Source organism: Marmota monax, unplaced genomic scaffold (genome assembly GCF_021218885.2).
Source record: "Marmota monax isolate L192 unplaced genomic scaffold, Marmota_monax_Labrador192_F-V1.1 WCK01_AAM20220418_F8-fsc00036, whole genome shotgun sequence".
Taxonomy (NCBI): Eukaryota; Metazoa; Chordata; class Mammalia; order Rodentia; family Sciuridae; genus Marmota; species Marmota monax.
Window position 1 is genome coordinate 14,111,616 of NW_026694491.1, and position 25,561 is coordinate 14,137,176.

Here is a 25,561-nt window from a genome sequence, read left to right on the forward strand (position 1 = left end):
CACTAACAATTCCTATTTTAGGACAATTTTCTTCAAACTGTGTTTTCTGAAGCCATAATAAAAGATGCTTGGGGGTACAAAAATGCTTCTTTAAGCCAGGTGCAGTGACACACATGTATAATCTCAGTGACAAGGGAAGATGAGGCAGGAGGATCACGAGTTCAAAGTCAGCCTCATCAACTTAGCGAGGCCCTAAGCAATTCAGTGAGACCCTATATCTAAATAAAATAGAAAAAAATGACTGCAGATGTGGCTCAGTGGTTAAGTGGCCCCAAGTTCAATCCCTGGTACCAAATAAATAAATAAATAAATAAATCCTTCTTTACCGCCAGTTGATTTCTTGAAGAAGTGGATTTCCAGTGATAGAGAGTTCACGGAGAGAACAGCATGCATCAAACCATTTTATGGCACTTGTAAGATCTATGGAAAAAAATCATTATAAAAGGTATCAAAGATAAAGAAAAGAATTAAAAGATAATGTCCATCTTATTTATTGGTTACCCATTAAAGGAAAGCATTATTTTTATATCTTATGCAGAATACTATATATTTTCTAAAGGAGACTATATTAATTACACAGATATCTATAGAATATTTTTTTATCATTTAGGAGCTACCTAAACTTATATATGTCTACTTTAAAATATAGGTCCTTAACTATGTCATAGGCTAGAAAAAATGAGATAATATATGCAAAAGGATTAGAACATTTTGTGCTAGATTGAAATCACAAAATATGAAGAAATTAAATCTAAAGTAACAGGATAAGTGGTAAAATTAAATTTAAACCTATATAGATTTACATGGACATATTATATTTTTTAAAGTAAAAACAGGCATAGTGACACATGTATTGTAATCCCATCTACACAAGAGGCTTAGGTAGGAAGATTGCAAGTTTGAGGCCAGCCTGGGCAACTTGTGAAGACCTTGTCAAAAAAATAAAATTTAAAAACATCTGGGGATACAGTTCAGTATATGCACGAGGCCCTGGGTTTAATTCCCAGTCCTGGAAAAACCAAATGTGAAAATTGTATTTTTTTAAAACAAAATCTAGCAAATCTAGGGTACACTCTATAGTAATGTATACCAAATTGCTTTCCAATAGAAAACAACCATAACACTGGGAAATATCTTTATCTCTATCATCTACCCATATCTAACTGTATATGAAGTACCTAATTAAAGTCTAACTCAGAGAAATGTGCTCTATGGAGGAATATTACTACTTTCAAGTAGGAATGTGGAGCCCAAGCACAGAGTCTGTTTTGCTACATTAAGGAGGCAAGTATTACAACCGAGGCTGGAATTTATTGGAAAAAGTACTGAGAAGCTGAATGTATGCAAGTTGGGATGTCTGTATGATGACTCCCCATGTATCCTTGTAAAAGTGCTGAGTTACATAGGATAGACAAGAAATATTCTCCAAAATCCAGCAGAAATCCTCTGCTGCAGAAGTAAGAGCTAAAAGTTGATACTAAAGTCCATGCAGCAGTTGCAGCCATGCAAGCCTAAGACCAATTGGGCATTTCAGAGATCAGTGAAAATCTAGGGAGAATGCACTTAGAAATGAAGGCCAGACCCTGGAGTAGGGGTAACCTGTTGTAAGACAAAATGAAACCTGTTGTAAGACAAAATGAAACTCAGCCTGTCAGAAATAATGAACACTAATTTAATTGCCTGTTAGAATAAAACTTAATACCATTTAAAGAAAGACTAGTCTATATTATATTATCTGCAATGTTCAACATACAGTTGAAATTTACTAGAAATATAAAGAAATAGGAAAATATAAGCTATTGTTAATATAAAAGCAGTTAGTAGAAACTAAACCAGATATAAAGTCAATTTTGACAAAGACACCAAGGAAGTTACATGATGAAAACTGTATATCTATATAAAAAGATGAACTCAATCCCTAGCTCACCACATACATAAAATGCACTTTAAGATGGATTATAGACTTAATGATAAAAACTAAAAGTACAAAGCTTCCAGAAGAAAGCATAAGAAATTATGTTTTTAATCTGGAGATAGAAAAATATTTATTACAATGGTTATAGAAAAATGACTATAAAAGAGTGTACAAATTATATTTTATCAAAATTAAAAATATCTTCAATTTAAATAAAATTAATATGTAAAACAACATGGGAGAAAATATTACAAAGCTAATATTTGACCAAAAAATTCATCTAAAACAGATAAGGAATTTCCATAAATCAATAAGAAAAAGACAAATAACCAAAGTTTTAAAAAGGTGAGACACTTAATCATTCATAAGAAAAGATACAGAAGTCACTCATAAATATTTCTAAGAAAATTCAATATATTTCTTTATTAGGGAAATGCAAACTAAAACCACAAAGAGATAACTTATGCAGTGAAATACTAAACATATTTGGAAAGGAGTAATTGGTATTCATACATGCCCAGTTGGAATGTAAAATTTTACAGCTACATTGGGAAAATAGTTTGTCAGTTTGTTTCAAGTTAAAACCACACCCACTTTATTTTCCGGTACACTTACACATTTACCCAAGACTACTGACTGAAAAAAAAAAACCTACAAAAAGAGTTGTATAAAAATTTCCATGGGAATATATATTTCTACATTCATAGCAGCCTCAAATCTTATGTAATCAAAACATCAATCAAGAGGAGAATAGATAAATTGTTATATATTTATTTTTCAGCAGGAAAAAAAGAACAAAGGACAGAATAAACAAGATGGTGGAATATCACATGATTATTGAGCAATGAAACTTGGAGACAAGAGAAACCATACTATTTGATTCCATTAAAATGAAGAAATAATTAACACGTGATGAGAAATTCAGACTGTGGTTGCCTTGGGGAGTGGACTGACTGGAAATCGGAATGGGTAAATTTTTTGAAAGGGATAAGTTAATTCAATTCATGATTCTTTAATAAACCTTTGAGGGACATCTATATTTGGTAGGAATCAACAAATTAGGTTTTTTACTCATCTTTATTAGTCTATTTATTTCATAGGTAGGACATATAGGACTTTGAAATTGAAATGCAATGGTGATGCTTACCTAGGTCTACCAAAAAGATATGGAAGCAATATTATTTCAAAAGTGGAAAGAAACTCTCAAATTATTTCAACATGTTTTATTGTACAGCTTTGTTGTTCACATACCATTAGCACATGTACTTAACTCCTTACCACATATTTGAAGTTAAAACTCAAAAGCCTATTGTTTTAAAAAATTAAATATTATTCTAAACTTACCAGAAAGACAATTGTTGCTGACATCTAGCTTTTCCAAAGAAACAAAATGAAAAAGTGGTATAATTTTTGTCAAACTGAAAACAAAACATAAAATTCATTAAAAATTTTAAATGGTCATATTCTTGATATTATTGATGTAACTATATAACAATACACTTATTTAATAAAATTATATAATTTACACTCAATTATGTATATAATTATAATTCCAAAATACAATAACAATATTTAATAACAGTACTTATTAAAAATGTAGCAATCATAGGAGTCTAAGTAATCCTATTATGGATGATTTATATTCATTTTTAAAGAGAAATTACCATGGAGAATTTCTACAAAGGAAGATTTTAATTCATTTGAAGAGAAAGTACAATAGAAGGGCCAAATTCAGTCACAAATATCATAGGCTTTGATGGGCATTTGCTATTCAATTTTAAACAAGTGTTTTTTGTCATTATTTTATCTTTGTGTAAAGTCAATGTTTTATAGAAGTTACATTTTTTTTACACACTGGCTCAAATATGTAACCTAAACATTTAATGCACAAACACAGAAATATCACTTTTTAATATAACAGATTAGAGAAACTAATATGTTTTTCATTGAAAATTATTGCTTTGTTTATTAGATTGAAAGCATTATAAATGCTGTAAGTATCCAAAACTATACTAGTTTTAATTCTAAATTATAAATGTGCTTGGACTGAGGATATAGCTCAGTTGGTAGAGTGTTTGCCTTGCATGCACAAGGCCCTGGGTTCAATCCCCAGCACCACCAAAAAAAGAAAGAAAAAAAACAGAAAACAATGTGCTTAATATATAAATACTAAGTCCATGGAAAAAAATGTTATGTTTTATATCCATAGAATGAATTTAAATTTGGCAGAAATATATTGACATTTAAAATAAATACGCTTATGAAATATGCATACTAAAATAGTAATATAATGAACTTTTAATCATTCTTTTAAGTGTTTATCATTTTCTAAGTTATAATTGTCATTAAGAATCCATATTCCAGCAAAAAACGTAAAATGATATTGAAAATACATGATATTGAAAAAAGCTATGAAGGGAAAAATAAGTTTAGTTTGATTTAATATTTTCAACTGAGACCAGTCTACACTTACTCTGTAACACAATATCATATTATTATAGCTATTTGGAAATTAAAATTAAATCTGTTTATCTGAATCTTTAAATGAGACAAAAGCCCCCTTGTATAAGATGATCTTATGAAAATTATGTTTTCTAAATTAATCCTTTTATAAAATTTGGAATTCCATCCTATTCAAAATAGCACAATTTTAAAAAGGTACTCAGTAATTTTCTGTCCTTTTCTTTCTTACTGTCCCTTCACTATCCCATCAGAATTCTTTACCTTTTTCTATGAACTCCCTATATGACATTGTTAAAGGCAATGACATTGTTAATAACAGCAACTATTACTCTGAGGTTAGAAGCCAAGGAGTAACACTGAGAGCCTTATGGGATCTTGTAGCCTCATGGGGACTAGCACAAGACTAGCCCTTGTATTGACCTTGACTCCTCTCTTGTACTATCCTGTTCTGCATTAGCAGAAAGAAAGAAGATACTACTGATGAAAAAACAGACTAAATAATGAGGCTAGGAGAAAAACTAAATGTAGTCAATCCTAAATACAATATTACTATTCACAATTTACCTATGCGATATTATATCTTAAAAACAGTTTTCTGGGGAGAAAAAAAATTAAATTATGAAAAAAAATCTGTGAGAATATATTGGTCATTACATTTATACAAACACTTCATTATTTGTACACTCCATAATAGTAAAATGCACTGAAATTTCACATGGATTTGGAAGAAAGGAATGGAAGAAGGAAGGAAGGAAGGAAGGAAGGAAGGAAGGAAGGAAGGAAGGAAGGAAGGAAGGAAGGAAGGAAGGAAGAAAGAAAGGAAGGAAGGAAGGAAGGAAGGAAGGAAGGAAGGAAGATGAAAAAAAGACAGGAGGAGAGAGGAGAGGTGAGAGGGGTGGAGTAGAGAGAAATAAAATGTTGGAATCATAATTATAGAATTTAAGTATTCATTTTATCACTTTTCCTATCTAAGCAATTTCTGAATCAATATTGTAAACACAAAATAATTATCCAAGTAGAAATATAAAAGTATTAACAAGAAAACTGTGTTTTAAGTTTAATAAATTTCTGAAACTAAACTTTGTATTTCTACTGCAAGGATTTTGAAAACTTAATAGCTAATGACATATTAAATCCTTCAGAATATAATTTTTCTATTTTTTCAGAATATTCCATATTTCTTAAAAACAAGTTATAAAGTAACATATACATAAGATATTAAACTAATTATTTAGAATTTAAAAAAAATCAATAAATATCATCCTTGCAAAAATCAATCAAAGAAATATCTATGACCAAATATTTTTAACACTGAAGTTTCATCTTGTAAGAATTCATATTTTAAAAATCATGTTCTTTATTATCTTTCAGATTTTAATCATGAAAACTAGCTATTCATTCACCTTTATGACTATACATTAGGAAGGAAGAAACCTAATCATAGAATCCCTTTTTTCAAACCTCTAGAACTTTTCTTTTACTGACATTCTGTATATATTTTTTTCCAAGAAAATTCAAACCAGAAAGACAAAGGACATTCGTGAAAACCTAATACCATTTGACCTTGTCACATTAGCCCTGGGCATTAAAAGATATAACTTTCAAAGACGACAAAAAGCAAAGATTTGTACAATGAGCAGCCAATGGTAATAGTTTCCACTTTCTGCTCCTACTTAGAGTCTCATTGGAAGTAGAAAAGCTTATGAAGCCAGAGTCTTCTTAGTTAGAACTCCATGGAGTCAAACTTAAAACAGTCACATGTTGTAATGAAAATTTAAAACAGAAGTCAGGATGAAACAGGCATTTCAAACAATATGTACTAAGTATCAATCTTTATATGTATTCCATTTGTTGGGATACGAAAAGCATATGGATATATAATTTCTTCCTTGTGATGCAAATATTTATCAAGAATTAAAAGAATAATATACACAATCTAAAAACCATACCAACCACAAATATATATACATACATATATGTGTAAGAATATATGTGTATACATATATTCTTACACACATATACATGTATATAACTATATGCATTTTATATATACATTTATAAAATTCTCAGGTTTGTAAAATGAATTTATAAACATTTTCTATTTGGATTATCATTAACATCTTATAAAAAACAGTTAAGGTTGGCATTTTAACCCCTTTCACATGAGAAAAAAGATAAGGATTAGGTGGTGAGTTGCTCTGTCAATTGACTGATAAGTTATAGATTCAAAATTCAATCCCAGATCAACTGACACTGAGTTTTATCAAAACTGATGTGGTTCTGAAAGAAGTCAATGTACATATAAAAGCATAATGCAAGATGGATCTTTTCTACAATTAACAGTATTAATTTTGTTGTAAAAAATCCTAAGTTTGAAGATGATTTTTATACTGTGATATTAGGAAATAATTTTATTATCCTATATGTCCATTCCACCATTACATTTTCCTGATGCCTTCAGGCCCATTATTTCATCATCTCAGAAGTGGTAAATAGTGAGAGACTAAGAAGGAACATATCCAAGTATGTAACAGTATTATTAAGAATATTAAAACATTCAACAACATAATTATGCTAATTTTTGCACAGATAAGCTTAAAATAAGAAGTTCTTTTATCTCTAAGAGTTCTTGAGGGCAAGAGCATATGTCACCTATTTTTACATCCTCCAAAATAACAAATGCTATCTAAATATCCAAATATTATAAGACTAGGCAAACAAAATTATAAGGAAGGATAATTTGGATTAATTATCCCAATCATCATTATCAATTCTTAAAAATTTTAGTATTTTAGTTACACTCCTTTTATATCAGATTGATATGCACAAGTCATAAGAGAATAACACAGCAAAAGTTTATCACACACTACTAATTTTAAATTTTATAGAAAGAATGTTCTATGATAATTTAAATTGTCCAAAGAAATTAAAGACATTATTTTTTTTAAAGTATTTATTTATTTTTTTTAGGTAGACACAATATCTTTATTTTATTTTTATGTGGTGCTGAAGTTCGAACCCTTTGCCTCATGCATGCTTGGTGAGTGCTCTGCTGAGCCACAACCCTAGCCCCTTAAAGGCATTATTTTTATTAAAAAGTTCTATAATTTGATATATAATTTGAGGGTATTTTAAATAAAGATTTGGTTTTCAATTGTCAATGTTTAATAAGTAGAAGTCAAATAATTTAATACATACATGCTCAAAGGATAAAAAAAAAACTGTGCAAAAGTTAAGAAATAGTTTTATGTTTTTTGAAAAATAAAAGGTCTAAAAATAAAAATTAGGTTGTCCTTATTCACTTGTTTTCTAAGCACTGTATAACCCAAAGAGGTATTTTCTGTTAAAGGTGGTTCCTTTACTCCACTCCATGTGCCTTTGATGAACAAATTAATCATATTAGAGTGTATAAGCCTCAATGAAATATTAAGGGAGAAGTACACATATTGTGCTCCTGCTTTGGTTTTAGACAGTTATTCTCTGCAAAGTTCCAGATGTTTGGGGGTCTCAAATGAATTTTCTGAGGCAAATCCCCTTTTCAATTTAACATTAAGGTATTTCTTTAAGTGTTATTTTATATCCCTAGGGATATCAAATTTAAATCTATCTTAACAGTTACAAAAAGACATCCAAGTAGAGAGCAGATTAAAAAATCATTCTTCCAGGACTTAATAAGTACCATTTGAGAGAATGAGACATCCTTCTGAATTAAATTAACTACCTCCTGTATTTTCCAATGACTATATTCTTTACATATACAAACAAACCTGAGCTGAGATTTCTACAAGTGTGTCTGAGAAGAAAAAAAAAATGAAGAAACTAAAATGACAAAATTCTACTAACATTCTAGGTTATGGCAATCTATCACTTTTTACATTTCTAGAATATGATCTTTATGTACTCATTTATTAAGATACACTCACATTGAATTGCTGGAGACACCCAACTTTCTAAGTTATTTATGAACAGCACACAATTATCTTAACCAAGCATTGACTGAATTTATTGCTTTAGTAAAGTATGTGTTTACCTGTTTTGGGAGATAGTAAGATTTTGTAGTAAAGGCAGCCAATATGAAGAAAACCCTTCAACAGTTGAAATGCTGTTATCATCCAAGTGTAATTCTCTTAGCAGAACATGATTCTCCAAAGATGGAAGCTATATTTAAATAAAGCTCATTAGTTTATATCAAGTAAGATACTGACTTGTCAGTTAACAAGATTTAAAAAGTAAAACATATAAAAACTTACAATATATTCATAAATTAAATCATAAAAGAAATTATGAGGCTTCTAGTATAAATAAAATTTCTATTAATTAACTGTTTAATTTTGATATTCATTTTAAAGGTATTTCATGATAACATATATGTATATTTCATAATATATAAATTTAGCCCTAATTATAAGCCTAAATAAAGTAGTTATGATTCATTACATTTTAGCATTATGATAACTTAACATTAAATTATACTATAAGATTAAAACTATGTTGAGCATTTCTTAGTGAAAGTGTGATGAAAGAGTTCAAAGTAAATTAGAAATCAAATGCAGCTGATGAGCATGAAAAAAAACTTATTCAAAATTTCTTTTAAAATATGTGGTTGATATTTCTATTTAAAAAGTGTTGCATTAATGACAGAAACAAATTAATTTAAAGCAATTACCTCAGTTAGATTATTGCCCTGTAACTTCAATATTTGGAGCAATCCACAATTTTCAAGGCCTTCAACATCAGTAAGATGATTATAGGAGCAATCCAGGTATATAATGGTAGGGGTTTCACACAGACCTTTTGTGCTAATCAACTGGTTGTGGTCCACAATTAGTTGTTGAAGATTTTTCAAAGATTCTAAACCACCTGGAAGAAAATTCTTCTAAAATCACTTGTATCATACCTTCTTCCTAAGGGTTATTATTTAAACTGCCATCTGGGGAATATGTTTTTGAATGACATAGTTATATATCAATTGAAAACTGAACAAAATAATTAAAAGCATATATGAGGCACTGAATGTTTATTTTCAAATAACAATGGAACCATTAAGAAAGCTAATCTGAAATAGAATTGTCTATTAACTCACTTAGAGAGAGGGAATTAATTTGTGAAGCTTTTCAAGTCACCTAACAAAAGAACAAAAGCATGAGAAAAAATAAAGATTTTGGCAAAGGAAACTGAAGGGAAATAGCAGACCAAGGAGGAAAATAATTGGGGCAGAAATAGAAAAAAAAAAGGCAAATAGAATTCTGTGATGAATGGAGGGGTTTAGTAGGAATAAAAACAAAATAATACACACATTTAATTTATGAGACGTATTTCTATTTATATCAAATTATAAATAGTCAAGAGTGTCAGGCACAATTGAGAAGTCACTGATTTGGCATTAAAGCAGGTGAAATCTTTTTCTGCTACAACCATTGATAGGAAACCATTGATAGGAAAATCAAGATGAAAGACACATTGAACTGAAGTGGAGAAAATGTGTTTAGACTACTCTTTAGACTTGTTAAGGATTTTTTCAAAGTCCTTAAAATGGCCTATAAAATTGTATGTGATGTGTGTTCTACTTTACTATGGTTCCCTTTTTCTCAATCCTTTTTGAAATGCTGGCTTCCTTGCTGTACATCAACTATGAAGCACATTTTCACATATGATTAGTGTGTGGCATGTTAATCTTATCAGCTAAAATCAAAATTTAGATGATACCCTGATTTTCAATTAACATACAGAAAAGCAGCAATTAATCCATTTAACTATCTGTGGGGGGAATAAATATAATTTCAAGCCTCAGAACAAGAAGGAACATTTGACCTAGCATCACTATTTCCATGAATGCATTATACAGTTAAAAACAAATATAAACTAGTACATAGAGATGTTCATTGAAAGATTACTTACAAAAAAGACATGAAGTTAAATGTTCATCAATAGGGAATAGTTAAATACATTATGGAGTATCTCATAAACAAATATGCATGTCTTTAGTGTATAGTAATACTGATATGAAAGGATGTCCATGATATATGCCTGCATGTAAACCTATATAAATGCAAACCTATATATGTACTTGAATATAAACCTATATATCTATAATTGTATTACATAAGACAAAGTCTGAATTCTTTCATAATTCATTGTTCACCATGGTAACCCTTGCCAAATGAGAGAGAAGTGTGATCATATAGATAAAAATTTTACTAATTAAAACTGTGTACTGTCAGGGAAATGCTTTGGAAGCTACTATCATATATATTGGAAATAAACTTTCTGTTTTCAAATTTAAACAAAGGCTTAGATTCCATGCCTCTATAAGTATGTCTGCATTACTGTAGCCAAATATACTGCTATCCAATGAGATTGGGAAAAGATTAAAAAATCATCTAATGGGTTAGCATAGCAATCATAACAGCTTGGACCTTATAGAATTACATTATCACATACAGGATAGTCAGAAAAGCAGGATGGATTTCATGGATCCTGCATCTCTAGCAAAACAAATACTTCATGACTTAAAGGGTTTTAATACTGGAAATATGTTGAAATATTCTTCATGGTATATTTTCGGGATGATATGTTTGCTGCAAATTCTCTTTTGTGTCATAATAATGGGTTGCTGGACCCTCAGAAAAAAAGATCCAGGAACTTCAAGTAATTGTACACCACTTACATTTAAAAAACTAATGAAAGGGGAGATTTCAGGAGCCATAAATAAATTATGGGTTGTTTGAGCGATCTCAGGGCAGGGGTTGCTCTTCTGAGAAGTCTTGGTGAAATCCAACAAATTCCAGACCACTCAGTTTATTCTGACACTCTGCTCATTGGCTCAGATAGCCCTAGGTTCAAACACTACAGCCTGGAAGCAGATGAGGTAGGTATAATCCACTAAGACCCAACAAAGTTGTTTTTCCATCTTCATCCTATCTTCCTCAGGAAGTTCTTCACACTGCATCCCATTGGTGTTCCTACCTATATAAAAGAAAACTTGGGGGTTGGGGTAATGCTAGAGGGCAATGCAGATGAAAGATAAGGCATGGAACAAGAAGATTCGGGATTGCCTTATAAAGAATAGAATGAAGTGACTTATATTGACCACCCTGTTCGCCTCTATCCAGACTTGTTTGAACCTGAAAAAGTTTTCCCATGATGGAGAAAATGTTGCTGTTGCACAGTGCCATTTTGAGACTGAATCCACTCACAGACATCTGCATGTGGCCCTCAGACACCAACTGCATGTCCGTGTCCCCAGCTGCACAAAGCCATCAGTTATAGACTATATTACTGTGCTCAAGTGGAACAAGTCAACATGGCCTACCAAACTGATACCCTAAGACACATCTTCAAAAGAAAATCTTTTATTTCAAAAATTCATAAGGACAATAGATCCATCAGAAGTGTAAATATCAACATAGAAACAAATAATTTAAAAAATAGTAATGTGATTCCTCTCAAGGAACACAGTAACTTTCTAGCAACAGAACCTAGAGAAAAGGAAATTGATGAAATATTTGACAAAGAATTCAAAGTGATGGTTCTAGGAAAACTCAATGAGATATAATACAGATAAAAATTCAATAAAATTAGGAAGACAATTCATAATACAAATATGGAGTTCTAGAAAGAGATCATAAAAATGGAAATGTTGAAGCTAAAGAAAAAGTTAGTCAAGTAAAAAATACAGTTCAACAGACTAGATCAAGTACAAGAAAGAATTTTCAAACTTGAGAGATAAAAATTGCAGGAGAGAGAGAGGGAAGAGGAGGAGTGGTGAAAGAGAAGGAAGAGGAAGAAGAGGGGAAAGAGAAGAAGAGGAGGTGGATGGTGATGGCAGCATCTGAGACTCATGGGATATCATTAAGTGAACAAATATTCAAATCAAGAGTATTCAAAAAGAGGGAGAGAAAGGAAAATGTACAGAAAAGCCTACTTAACAAAATAATAACAGAAATCTTTCCAAATCTTGGAAAAGGCATAAATATCCAGATCTAGAAGGTCTAAAGGACCCAAAATGGATTTGACAAAAAAAAGTCTTATCTGAAGCACAAACTGTTAAAAGTCTATGACAAAGAATTCTAAACAGCAAGAGAAAAGCATCAAGTCACATTAGACTAACAACAGATTTCTGAGAAGAATACTTTACAGGTTAGGAGTGAATAAAGATGCCATCTTCAAAATCCTGAAAATAAAGAAAAACTGCCAACCAATAAAGCTGTCCTTAAGACATGAAGGAGAAATGAAGTACTTCCAAAATAAGTAAAAACTTGGGGAATTCATCATCAGTTTGCTTTACAAAAAGTACTTAAGGGAATCCTATATTCAGAAGCAAAAGGAAGATAACTATCATGAAAAATAAACCAAGATATAAAACCTAGTAGTTGAGTAGAAACACAAAAGAAAAAAAAAAACTATCAATACAGAATAGTTTCAGATCACAAAGAAAAACAGTAATAGAAGAAAAAAGGAAGAAAGGATTCATGAATCAACCTAAACATTTTTTTGATGAGACTAAGTCTTTACATATCAGCAATAACTATGAATATAAATAAATTAAATTCCCCCAATTAAAAGATTTATATTGGCTGAATAGGTAAAAAATAAGATTAGACAATATGCTGAATAATGTACAAGAAACTTGGAATGCCTGTAAAGACTCACATAACTGAAAATGAATGAATCGAAAAATATTCCATGCAAGTGGAAACCAAGAGTGAGAAGGTATTGCTATACTTCCACAAGGTAAAACAGATTTTAAGTTAAAATGTAAAATAGAAAAAAAGGACACTATGTAATGATTGAGGATCAATTTAATAAGGTCATAAATATATACATACACCCAATACCAGAGCACCCTATTATATAAAGCAAACATTATTAGATTTAAAGGGAATGATCGACCCTACTACAATAATAGTAGGAAAATTTAATACCTCATTGCAACAATGGACAAATCATTCACATGAAGTCAACAAATAAACATAATCTACACTATAGACCAAGTGGACTTAACTGATATTTACAGAACATTTCATCCAATAGCTGTGGAATGCATATCCTTCTCATTAGCACAGGATCATTCTCCAAAACAGAGTTTATATTATGCCATAAAAAACTAAACAAATTTTAAAAACCGAAATTATTTCCTTTAGCATTCTGGTCACAATAAAACAAAGCTAGAAATCAACAACAAGAGGAACTTTAGAAACTGCACAAATGCTCAAAAACTATGCATAATCCTCTAGAATAAATATACCAAAGAAATCAATTGAGAAATTAAAAAATTTTATTGGAAAAAATGAAAATGGGAACACAACTGACCAAAACCTATGGAATACAGCAAAAGAAACAATAAAAAGAAAAAAATTGTATCAATAAGAACCTATATTTTTAAAAAGTAGAAAAAATTGAAATACACAACCTTATCAAGAAAATCAAGAACAAACCAAATCAAAATTCAGTAGAATGAAAAATATAGCAAAAACTAGAGGATAAAATAGAGACTAAAAAAATACAAAAGACTAATGAAACAGAGTTTGGTTTTGGTTTTGAAACCAACACACACACACATACACACACACACACACACACCCCTGAAAAACTTTTAGCTAGATTAAGGGGGGGTGGGGGAGAAAGAAGTCCTAAATAAATAACATTTCAGATGGACAGAAGATATTACAACTGATGCTACAGAAAAACAAAGGAAAAACAAAGGATTATTATGAACAATTACATGATAACAAATTGATAAACCTAGAACTAGATAAATTCATGGGCATATTTAACCTACCAAAATTGAACCATGAAGACAAAGAAAGTGTGAACAGTGTGAACAGACTACTATCAGTTAACAAGATTGAATCAGGATTAAAAAGTCTCTGGACCAGAAAAATCCAGGACCAGAAGATTTCACTGTTCAAGTCTACCAAACATTTAAAAAAAGAACTAACATCAACCAACTCTTCTGAAACTACTGCAAAAAAGAAAAAAAAAAAAAAAACTGAAAAGGACAGAACAGAACTCTTCCAAACCCACTCAACAAAACCATTACTATCCTGATATAAAAATCAGACAAGGCTACAACTACAACAACAAGAAAAGAAAACCGAAAACTGCAGAAGAATTCCTTCAATGAACATATATACAAATGATCTTAACAAAACACCTGTAAATTGAATTTAACTTCTCATTAAAATGATTATACACCATAAAAAGTGTGATTTATCCCAAGGATGAAAGGATGTTTTGATGTCCGCATATCAGTTCACATACTAAATCATATCAATAGAACGAAGGACAAAAAGCATATAATCTTATCATAGATGCAGAAAAACTATTTGATAATATCCACCATACCCTCACAATAAAAATTCTCAACAAATTACACATAAAAGAACCACACTTCAGCATAATAGAAACTATGTATGACAAACCTAATGGTCAACATTGTAATAAATGAGGAAAAGCTGAAAGTGTTTCCTCTAAGATCTAGAATAAGAGGAAAAACGTATACTTTCGTCATTCTTATTGAACTTAGTACTGAAAATCTTGTGGCAGTTAAGAAAAATATTATATAAAGTAATCCAAAAAGAAAGTGGGGAATTCAAATTATCCCTATTTGTAGATGACATGATCTTATGTATAGGAAAACCTAAAGACAACCAAAAGGCTGTTGGAACTATACATGAATTCACTAATTTTGAAGTATACAAAATTAACATAAAAATTGGTAACAATTTTACATCTGAAAATGAGATTGCTGAGGAAATTAAAAAGGCAATCCTATTAACAATAGCTTCAAAATTAGAAATGAATTTAGCAACAGAAGAGAATTATATCGATAATGAAAATTATAATACATTCATGAAATAAATTAAAAAACACTAAAAATTTGAAAATACCTTACTTATTCATGTATTGAAAATAATTGTTAAAATGGTCATAATATCGAAAGCAATATACAAATTCAATGCCATCACTGTCAAAGTACTAGTGGTATTTTTCACAGGAAATTAGAAAAAATAATTCTAAAATTCATACATAACTATGAAAGATCATGAACAGCCTAAGCAATCTTTTTTAAAAATCTTTAGTTAACTTATTTATTTTTATGTGGTGCTGAGGATCGAACCCAGGGCCTCACCCATGCTAGGGGAGCACTCTACCACTGAGCCACAAACCCAGCCCCAGCCGAAGCAGTCTTGAGTTAAAAGACCAAAGTTAGAGGTACCATAATATCTTATTTCAAGACCTACTACAGGGCTGGGAAACCAAGTTAGTATGGTAGTAACAAAACTAACACAGAGACCAATAGGACAAGATAGAGAATTCAGAAATAAGTCCATATATTTACAGCTGATTCTTGAAAAAGTCACAGACATATATTGGAGAAAAAAAATCTTCTTTAATAAATGGTGCTTGGAAAACTAAATATACTTATGCAGAAGAATGAAACTGTATGTTTATCTTTAACCATGTACAAAATCAACTCAAAATAGATCAAAGACCTAAATGGAAGACAAGAAACTATGAAATTACTAGAAGAGAATGGAAAAATATTTCCAAATATTGGTATTGTAAAATACTTATTGGGTAACATCTCAAAAGGACAGTACAAAAGCAAAAGCAGACATTCAAGTTTATATCAAACTAAGAAGCTTCTGCATAGCGCAGGAAACAATAAATAGTGAACAGACATCCACAGAAAGGGAGAGAGTATTTGCAAACCATTCATCTGACAAGCAATTAATATCATGGATATATAAGTAACTAGAAAAATTCAATGACAGAAAAATAAATAATCTGATTAAAAATAGGCAAATGGCCCTTCCAACCAGGAGACTACCATGGGAGGTCAAGCCCAGTGGCCCAGATCCACCCATACCGGCTCGAGCACAGCAGGCCTGGTCCACTACTTTCCCCACTGGGCAGACACCACCAGAGGCTAGCCTTTGGCACAGGACCGCCCCTTCCGACCAGCAGACTACCGAGGGAGGTCAAGCCCAGCAGCCAATATCCACCGACACAGGCCCACATGGGATCCAGGCTCTCAGTAGGCCAGGTTCACCCCTCCCCATTCGGGACATATACCATCAGAGCCTACCCTCTGGTGCAGCCAGCAGACTACCAGGGGAGGTCAAGCCCAGCAGCCCAAATCCACCTACTCCAACTTACACAGGTCCCAGACCCAGGAAGCAGTAGCATTTATTGAGGGACACCATCAGGGTCTGGAAGCCCAACATCAAGGTGAGGTAAAGACAATCTGCACAGGTACTACAAGAATATAAGGAAGAAACTAATATTTCAGATTCACACTGCAAGAAAGGAAGGCACATTGACAACAGAAAAAAACAAGGGAAGAAAGTGCCCCAAACAAACCAGGACACTATAATAACAGAACCCATGGACAGCAAACTTGATGAAATGTTAGAGAAAGAGTTGATCAGTGAATTAAAAAATGAACTATATGAGCAAATACAGGCAAAAGTTGATCACTCCAACAATGAGATAAGAGAGCAAATACAGGTAGCAAAAGATTACTTCAATAGAGAGAGAGAGACCCTGAAAAAAAATAGTCAGAAATCCTTGAAACAAAGTATACAATAAATCAAATTAAAAAAACTCAATAGAAAGCATAACCAACAGACTAGATCACTTGGAAGAAAGAATGTCAGATAATGAAGACAAAGTATACAGTCTGGAAAATAAAGTTGATCACACAGTGAAGAAAGTTAGAAACCATGAACAGAACATCCAAAAATTATGGGACAGCATCAAAAGAACAAATCTAAGAGTCATTGGGACAGAGGAAGGCACAGAGTTTCAAACTAAAGGAATGCACAATCTCTTCAACGAGATAATATCAGAAAATTTCCCAAGCATGAAGAATGAATTGGAAAAAAAAGAGGCTTACAGGACACCAAATGTACAAAATTACAACAGATCTATACCAAGGTACATTATGATGAAGATGCCTAGCATACAGAATAAGGATAGAATCTTAAAAGTTGCAAGAGAGAGGAATCAGATATATAGGGGTAGACCAATTCGTATCACAGCAGATTTTTCAACCCAGACCCTCAAAGATAGGAGATCATGAAACAACATATACCAAGCTCTGAAAAAAAAAAATGGATGCCAACCAAGAATCTTATATCCAGCAAAACTAAGCTTTAGAATTGATAATGAAATAAAAACCTTCCAGGATAAACAAAAGAATTTACAACTAGAAAGCCTGCACTACAGAATATCCTCAGCAAAATATTCCAATAAGAAATGAAAAACAATAATGAAAATCAGCAGAGGGAGGGATTACACTAAAAGAAACCCTAATCAGAGGAGAAACCAAGTCATGTTAAATACAAAAAATAAACAAAAATGGCTGGGAATACAAATCATGTCTCAAGAGTTATACCAGACCTCAAACTATACAACAGAGCAACAGTAACAAAAACAGCATGGTATTGGCACCAAAACAGGCTGGTAGACCAATGGTACAGAATAGAGAACACAGAGACTAACCCACAAAACTAGAATTATCTTATATTAGACAAAGGTTCCAAGAACATGCATTGGAGAAAAGATAGCCTCTTCAATAAATGGTGCTAGGAAAACTGGAAATCCATATGCAACAAAATGAAATTAAACCCCTATCTCACCATGCACAAAACTCAAAATGGATCAATGACTTAGGAATAAAACCAGAGACCCTGTGTCTACTAGAATAAAAAGGAGGCCCTAATCTCCATTATGAAGGATTAGGCCCCAACTTCTTTAATAAAACATTTGCGGAACAAAATTTTAAAATCAACAATCAATAAATGGGATCGACTCAAACTAAAAAGTTTCTTCTCAGCAAAAGAAACAATCTGTGAGGTGAATAGATAGCCTACATCTTGGGAGCAAATCTTTACCCCTCACACATCAGATAGAGCACTAATCTCTAGGATATATAAAGAACTCAAAAAGCTAAACACCAAAAAATCCAAATAACCCAATCAATAAATGGGCCAAGGACCTGAAGAGACACTTTTCAGAAGATGATGTGCAATCAATCAACAAACACACGAAAAAATGTTCATCATCACTAGCAATTAGAGAAATGCAAATCAAAACCACTCTAAGATTTCATGTCACTCCAGTCAGAATGACAGCTATTATGAAGACAAACAAAAGTAAGTGTTGGTGAGGATGTAGGGAAAAAGGTACAATCATACACTGCTGGTGGGGTGTAAATTGGTGCAGCCAATATGGAAAGCAGTATGGAGATTTCTTGGAAAATTGGGAAGGGAACCGCCATTTGACCCAGCTATCCCTCTCCTCGGTCTATACCCCAAAGACTTAAAATTAGCATACTACAGGGACACAGCCATATCAATGTTTACAGCAGCACAATTCACAATAGCTAAATTGTGGAACCAAACTAGATGCCCTTCAATAGATGAATGGATAAAAAAAAGTAGCATATACAGCAATAAAAGAGAATAAAATCATGGTATTTGCAGGTAAATGAATGGAGTTAGAGAACATAATGCTAAGTGAAATTAGCTAGTCCCAAAAAACCAAATGCCAAAAGTTTTCTTTGATATAAGGAGGCTGATTCATAGTGGGAACATGGGAGGAATAGACAAACTCTAAATAGGACAGAGGGGTTGGAGGGGAGGGGAGGGGGCATGGGATTATTAATGATGGTGGAATGTGATTATCATTATTATCCAAAGTACATGTATGAAGACAAAAGTTGGTATGCTTATACTGTGTATACAACCAGAGATATGAAAAATTGTGCTCTATATGTGTAATAAGAATTGTAATGCATTCCGCTGTCATATATGAATAAAAAAATTTTAAAAATATGGGCAAATGGGCTGCAGATGTAGCTCAGTGGTAGAGCACTTCCCTCACAAGCATGAGCCCTATGTTCAGTTCCCAGTATAGAAACAATTATAAAAGGGTGAGTGATCTGAATAAGCATTTCTCAAAGAGAAGACAAAGAAATGGCTAACACATATATGAAAAAATGCTCAATGCCACTAGTTATCAAGAATGTAAATCAAAACAAGACATCATCTCATCCTAGTCAAAATGGCTATTATCAGAAATTAAAAAGTAACAAGTACTGGTGAGGATGTGGAAAAAAGAGAACTCTCATATGTTCTTATTGGAAACAATATATTTTCAAAAATGTACTAATTTTAGTATAGTCACTATGGAGAAAAGTACAAACATTCCTCAAAAAACTGAAAATAGAACTACTGTATGATCCAACTATTCCACTTATAGGTATATAGTCAAAGGAAATGAAATCAACATATCACAGAAATAACTGACTTCCATGTTTACTGAAGCACCATTCACTTAGCCAAGATAAGAAATCAAAGAAGGTATGCATTGACAGATGGATAAAGGAAATGTGGTGCATATATACACAATGGAATATTATTCAGTAATTAAAAAGCAATTATACTCTATCATTTGCAGCAAAATGGATGGAACTGGAAATCATTAGTATATCAAGTGATGTAAGCCAGGCTCAGGACAAATACTATGTATTCTTATTCATATGCAGAAGCTAAAAAAATGTTAATTTCATAAAAGAGGAGAGGAGAATAGTGGGGGCCCTGGGTTGTGGCTCAGTGGTAGAACACTTGTCTAGTAAATATGAGGCACTGGGTTTGATCCCCAGCACCACATAAAAATAAAAACAAATAGAAATTTGGAGGGGTGAAAGCAAGTGGGAATAGATAGAGACTGGTTGAATAATAGGTACCAAAATACAGCTAAAAACAAGGAAAAATAGTAGAGTTCTATAGCACAAAATAGTTTTATTTTTCAAAGAATTAGAACAGTTTAAAGGCACTGGACACAAAGAAATGACAAATATTTAAGGAGATGGAAATACTAAATGTGCTGAGTGATCATTATACATTATATACCTGACTAAATTTTCATACTAACATGTATGCTATGTGTCAATTAAAAAGAAAGAAAATTGAGCACTCTCAGGAGAAAAAAAAAAGATATATCATGTGAACACTAAACCAGTGATTCACAAAGTATGGTCCAGAGACCGCCAGAGGTACTCCCAAAGGTTTCATAAGGTCAAAACTATTTTAAAAGTAATAATCCTTAGGTGTTATTTGCCTTTTCCTCTCTCATTTGCTCAAGAGAGAACAGCAAAGTTTTCAGAGACCATAGCAATCTAAAAATGTAGCAAATTGAAGAATCCTGAGGAAAACATGAGAATCCAACTGCCTTGTGTTAAGTCTGATATTAATGTTACATAGAAATATGTGGACAACGCCCCTCATCTCATTATATTATTTTGTTTAGTAAAAATTTATATGTAAAACTTTTAAATTCTAAGGCTTTAAGTTCTAAATCAATAAATGAAAGCTTATTTTTTTTGTATTTTTTCTGATACTGTCAATAAGGATACACATAATCCCTGTAAGTAAAAACTATTTGAGAAGTCCTCAATAATTTTTTTTTGAAGGGGTTACCAGAGATTGAACTCAGGGACAATACAGCCACATCCCCATTCTTCCTCAATAATTTTTAAGAGTGTATAATGAAATTCAAAAGAAAGAAAGCTGGTTTGGTTATATCAGACATGGTTTACTAAAGCATAAAACTTAACTGTAGATAAATAGAGACAATTAAAATGATAAAATCGGTCAATTCTACAGAAACACAGAACACATTAATTTGCATACACCAAATAGTTAAGCCTCATAAATATTTGAAGCAAAAAACTTCAGACACAGGAATTAAGAGACTGATAGGCACTCAGCATGAAAATCATTTAACTTTTTCTCCATGATTATGCTAATAACAGAACCACAGTATATCACAGGCAACAGGACAGAAGGAGAAATGAAAAAGCTCTAATTTCTTCAGTTCTGGGTTTCAATAAAACAGGACTATTCCAGAATCAGCTATGTGAATGTAGACAAGAAGATTCTCTGGGCCTTTGTTTATTTGTAGCATGAGGGACATTTCATGTTTTTGAGAGGATTTTTAAAGCCTTCTCAACAGCCCTTTAATGTGATCTGTACCAAAAACAATAGCTATTATTGTTCTCTAAAAAATATTCATAATTAAACAAGGAATTCAAAACCTGCAAAATCTCTGGTGGCCAAACAAGCCTTCAGAGAAAGCAGACGTATGCCCTATATTTTGGAGAGGAATAGGATATTAGTAAGCATCAAAATCCTATGCTTAGGATTAAACACTAATTGGATCCAGTAAATACATTTGGATCAAAAGCAGGGAACTAGATAGGAAGGAAGTTAAAGTTAGTTTAGACCCTTCTTCCTCTTTTATCCCTACAAATTCTTTGCTGCCAAATAAAGGATGAGAACTAAGCAAAACAGACTTATTTAGCAAGGCTTGCCTTGTCATTAATTCCTCAACATCTCTAAGAAAACGGTTCTTTTTCAGTCAAAACAACTTATATTTCATCCACTTCCCTATCTAAATCAAAACAAAAAATACCCACAAAAATATTCAAATGACTTTTTCAAAGGAGTTAAATATAACAATAAATATGATGGGTTGCTTAAATATTCTTCAGTTTACTGCATAAATAAATACTTTTGGAAGTTCCTTTAAAGCTTCCTAGGTCCCATGAATAAAACTTAAGCCAAGTATGTTTACTTCTCAAAGGGCCTGGATCCATGGTAAAATAATATTTGGCGTAACTTGTTTTAAATGTCCATATCAAAGAAATATTCTCAAAGCATTAAGTCATGATTTAATAAAGCCCTTCTGCCACAGGGAAGAAAATTCAGTAAGGAACAGCAAAACTAAAGATGTTGAAACAGGTTGGAGGTTTTCACTAAATAAATGTTTGGTAGAGGTCCACCTCCTTTAGCTGCTCACTAATTGTTATGTCTGAAACTTCTTCATCCAAGTGCAAAAATTAGCTGAGTTGCATTAAGAGTTTTAATTTCAGTTCAAAAGTGTTTCAGGATTATGTGTTGCATGAAAATAGACATGAAACAGAAATCAGGAAAACTGGATTCTAGCCACAACTCTGTCTTAAGTTAGATGAAAACTATGTGGGTTGGCTTTTTCATCTGTAAATGAAAGAACTGGCAGATCTGTAAAATTCTTTTAGTTTTACACCAGGCATCATGTTTATTCCAAAAAGTAAGGTAGCACCATCTAGTGGACTCACCCAAATTCACTAAATACATAATAGTGAAAAACATTTCTACAAGCAACATATAGAGTTTTGATTTTGCTGTATTTGTTTTTTTTTTCCCTCAATGATACAAAAAAAAAAAAACAAAACAAAACAAAAAGCAGGAGCAAAAATTAAGCTTGGCACATTTCCCCTAATATACCATGACAGAGAAATCAGGCTTACTTGAAAATGTTGAATTATTTCAATATCTTTCATGTTTATAAAATAATAGTTCACTTTTCCAGAAAGCAATATTATCTGGGAAGTAAAGTAACAAAAACATTTTGGTATCCCTACCTATTAATATAGATATTTTCTAGGAATATATTATCTGAAATTTATAAACCAGTTGCTGAAATTAAAATTTTTTCCAGATTAAAGTTTTCCTAAAGTAGCAGAGACAGAAGCGTCAAGAATGAAAAGACACAATTATTTGCACTTGCATATTAACATCATAAATATTTTCATTGTTAGTCAACAGAATAAATATAACAATTCACTCAAATACACACACACACACACGCACGCACACATCTATCACTGGGATACATACTTAGTAAAAGTCAGGTCAGTTATTTGCTTATGGCTGCATCCCCAGCAAAATTCCAGTGCTGTTGTATTCCAGTGATTAGTAAATTTGTTTGTTAGCAACTTTATTCATGAATAGACCCCCAAATCATTGCATTTGTTCAGCAAGAAAGCTTTACTATAGTACATAAATGACAAAAAAGTATATTATTACCTATATACTTAATTGGAGTGGCATAAGAATGAGGCAAATAAATATTAGGAAGTAGGGATAGACTGCTGATTTTTAAAATCCTGATGATACCACTAATTAGCAGAGAAATTTGAGGCAATTTTTAAAAACTTTCTATGCTTCAGTATTCTATGTGAAGTGGGGCGAGGGAGACTGATATGAACCTAATTCATGGCATTAACTGTAAAAGTTCATAAATTATAGAGTTTATATGTGTCTAGAAATTTGTCCATTTTGTGTATATTTTCCTATTTGTTGCAATATATGTTTTCAAAATAGTCCCAATGATCTTCTGAATTTCAGTAATGTCTGTAATGATACTAGAAATCCAGAGGGTCATTACTGACTACTACTTTTTCATGTCTAATTTCATTATTTTTAGGTCTTCTCTTTCTTTAGGTTGATTAGTTTGGCTACGGGTTTATCAATCTTGTCTATCTTTTCAAAGAACCACCTCTTGGCACACTGATCTTTGTATTGATTTTATTCTCTACCTCATTCATTCCAGCAGTCATCTATTATTTCTTTCCTTCTACTGGCTTCCAAATTGATTTGTTCTTAAACATTGAGATGCATCCTTAGGTTGTTTACTTAAGATCTTTCTAATTATTTCAGGAAGAAAAGAGGACATAGAAAACAGATGAATAAAAACCAATAATATTGAAGTAACTATGAAAGGCTCCCAGCAAAGGAAAGCCCAGGACCAGATGAATTCTCAGCTGAATTCTACCAGATCCTACCAAATTAATGCCAATGCTCCTCAAATTTTTGCACAGAAACTGAGGGACACTTCCAAGTTCATTCTATGAAGCCAGTATCACACTCATACCTAAACTAGATAAGGACATATCAAAGAAAGAAAACTATAAACCAATATCCCTGATGAGCATAGGTGCAAAAATCCTTGATGAAATATTAGTGAATTGTATTCAACAACACATTAAGAAGATTTTACATAATGATCTGGTTGGTTTTATTACAAGGATGCATTTCGTGTTTAATAATACAAATCAATAATTAATAATTCACCACAAAATTAGAACCAAAGGAAAAAAATCATATGATCATCTCAATAGACACAGAAAAACTTTCAACAAAATTCAGTACCCTGATTCATGTTAACAACACTGAAGAAATCAGAAAGAAATAATTTACCTCACTATCATCAAGGCTATATATGACAAACCTAAAGTCAACATCATACTGAATGCGGAAAAACAAAGCATTTCTTCTAAAGTAAGGAACAAGACAAGGATGTCCACTTATACCACTGTTATTCAATTCGGTCTTTTAAATTTTAGCTAAAGAAATTAGGGAAGAGAAGGAAATAAAATAGATATAATCAGAAAAGGAAGATGTCAAAAAAACACTGTTTGCAGGTAATATGATCCTATATAAAGAAGATCCAAAAAACACCACAAGACTGGTAGAGCTGATAAATTAGGAAGAGTAGCAGGATACAAAACAATATACAAAATCACTAGCTTTTTTATACACCAACAATGAATCCACTGAAAAGAAATCAGGAAAACATCTACATTCAAAAGAGCCTCAAAAAATACCTAGAAATAAATCTAACCAAGTAGGTGAAACACCTCTTCAGTGAAAATTATGCAACACTGAGGAAAAAAAAAACAAAACACTAGAAGACCGAAAGACCTGCCATATTCACGGATAGGCAGAGTTAATATTAAATTAAATGGTAATAAGACCAAAAGTGATCTATAGATTCAGTTCAATCCCTAGCAATATACCAATGACATTTTCCACAGAACTAGGAAAAACTACTCCTAAAATTTATATGGAAGAACAGAAGACCTAGAACATCTAAAGCAATTCTGAGCAAAAAGAGCAAAGCTGGAGGTATCACAATACCTGATTTCAAGTTATACTACAGAGCTAGCTGTAATATGATAAAAGCAGTATGTTAGCAACATAAAAACAACACCAAATACAGACACATGAACCAAAGGAGTAGAATAGAAGACAACAGAGACAAACCCACACAAAGTCACCTGATCCTTGACAAAGGTGCCAAAAACATGTTGAAGAAAAGGTAGTCTTTTTAAGAAATTATGCTGGGGAAAGTGTATATCCATGTGTAGAAGACTGAAACTAGATTCATATCCTCCAACCCACACAAAAAAACAATTCTAAGTGGATCCAAGATCTACAAATTACAATTTTGCAACTGCTGCAAGGAAACCTAGGGACCACACTCCAACATACAGGTATAGGCAAC

At 32.0% G+C, this 25,561-nt stretch overlaps 1 protein-coding gene and 1 non-coding gene across 5 annotated transcripts in view; one reads left to right on the forward strand and one right to left on the reverse strand.

Moving 5' to 3' along the window:
- Positions 1-25,561, reverse strand: part of Lrriq1 (leucine rich repeats and IQ motif containing 1) — a 199,146-nt gene that overhangs the window by 137,060 nt on the left and 36,525 nt on the right. For all 4 annotated transcript variants that reach the window (XM_046419370.1, XM_058571322.1, XM_046419372.1 and 1 more), the window contains exons 11-14: positions 9,045-9,238; positions 8,409-8,536; positions 3,260-3,333; positions 327-420 (exon numbers count right to left, since the gene is read on the reverse strand). In XM_046419370.1, coding sequence (XP_046275326.1) covers positions 327-420; positions 3,260-3,333; positions 8,409-8,536; positions 9,045-9,238 — 490 coding nt within the window. The remainder of the gene's footprint in view (positions 1-326; positions 421-3,259; positions 3,334-8,408; positions 8,537-9,044; positions 9,239-25,561) is intronic.
- On the forward strand, positions 3,966-4,036 carry Trnaa-ugc (transfer RNA alanine (anticodon UGC)). Its single transcript has one exon. It is a non-coding gene; the product is annotated as a tRNA-Ala (tRNA).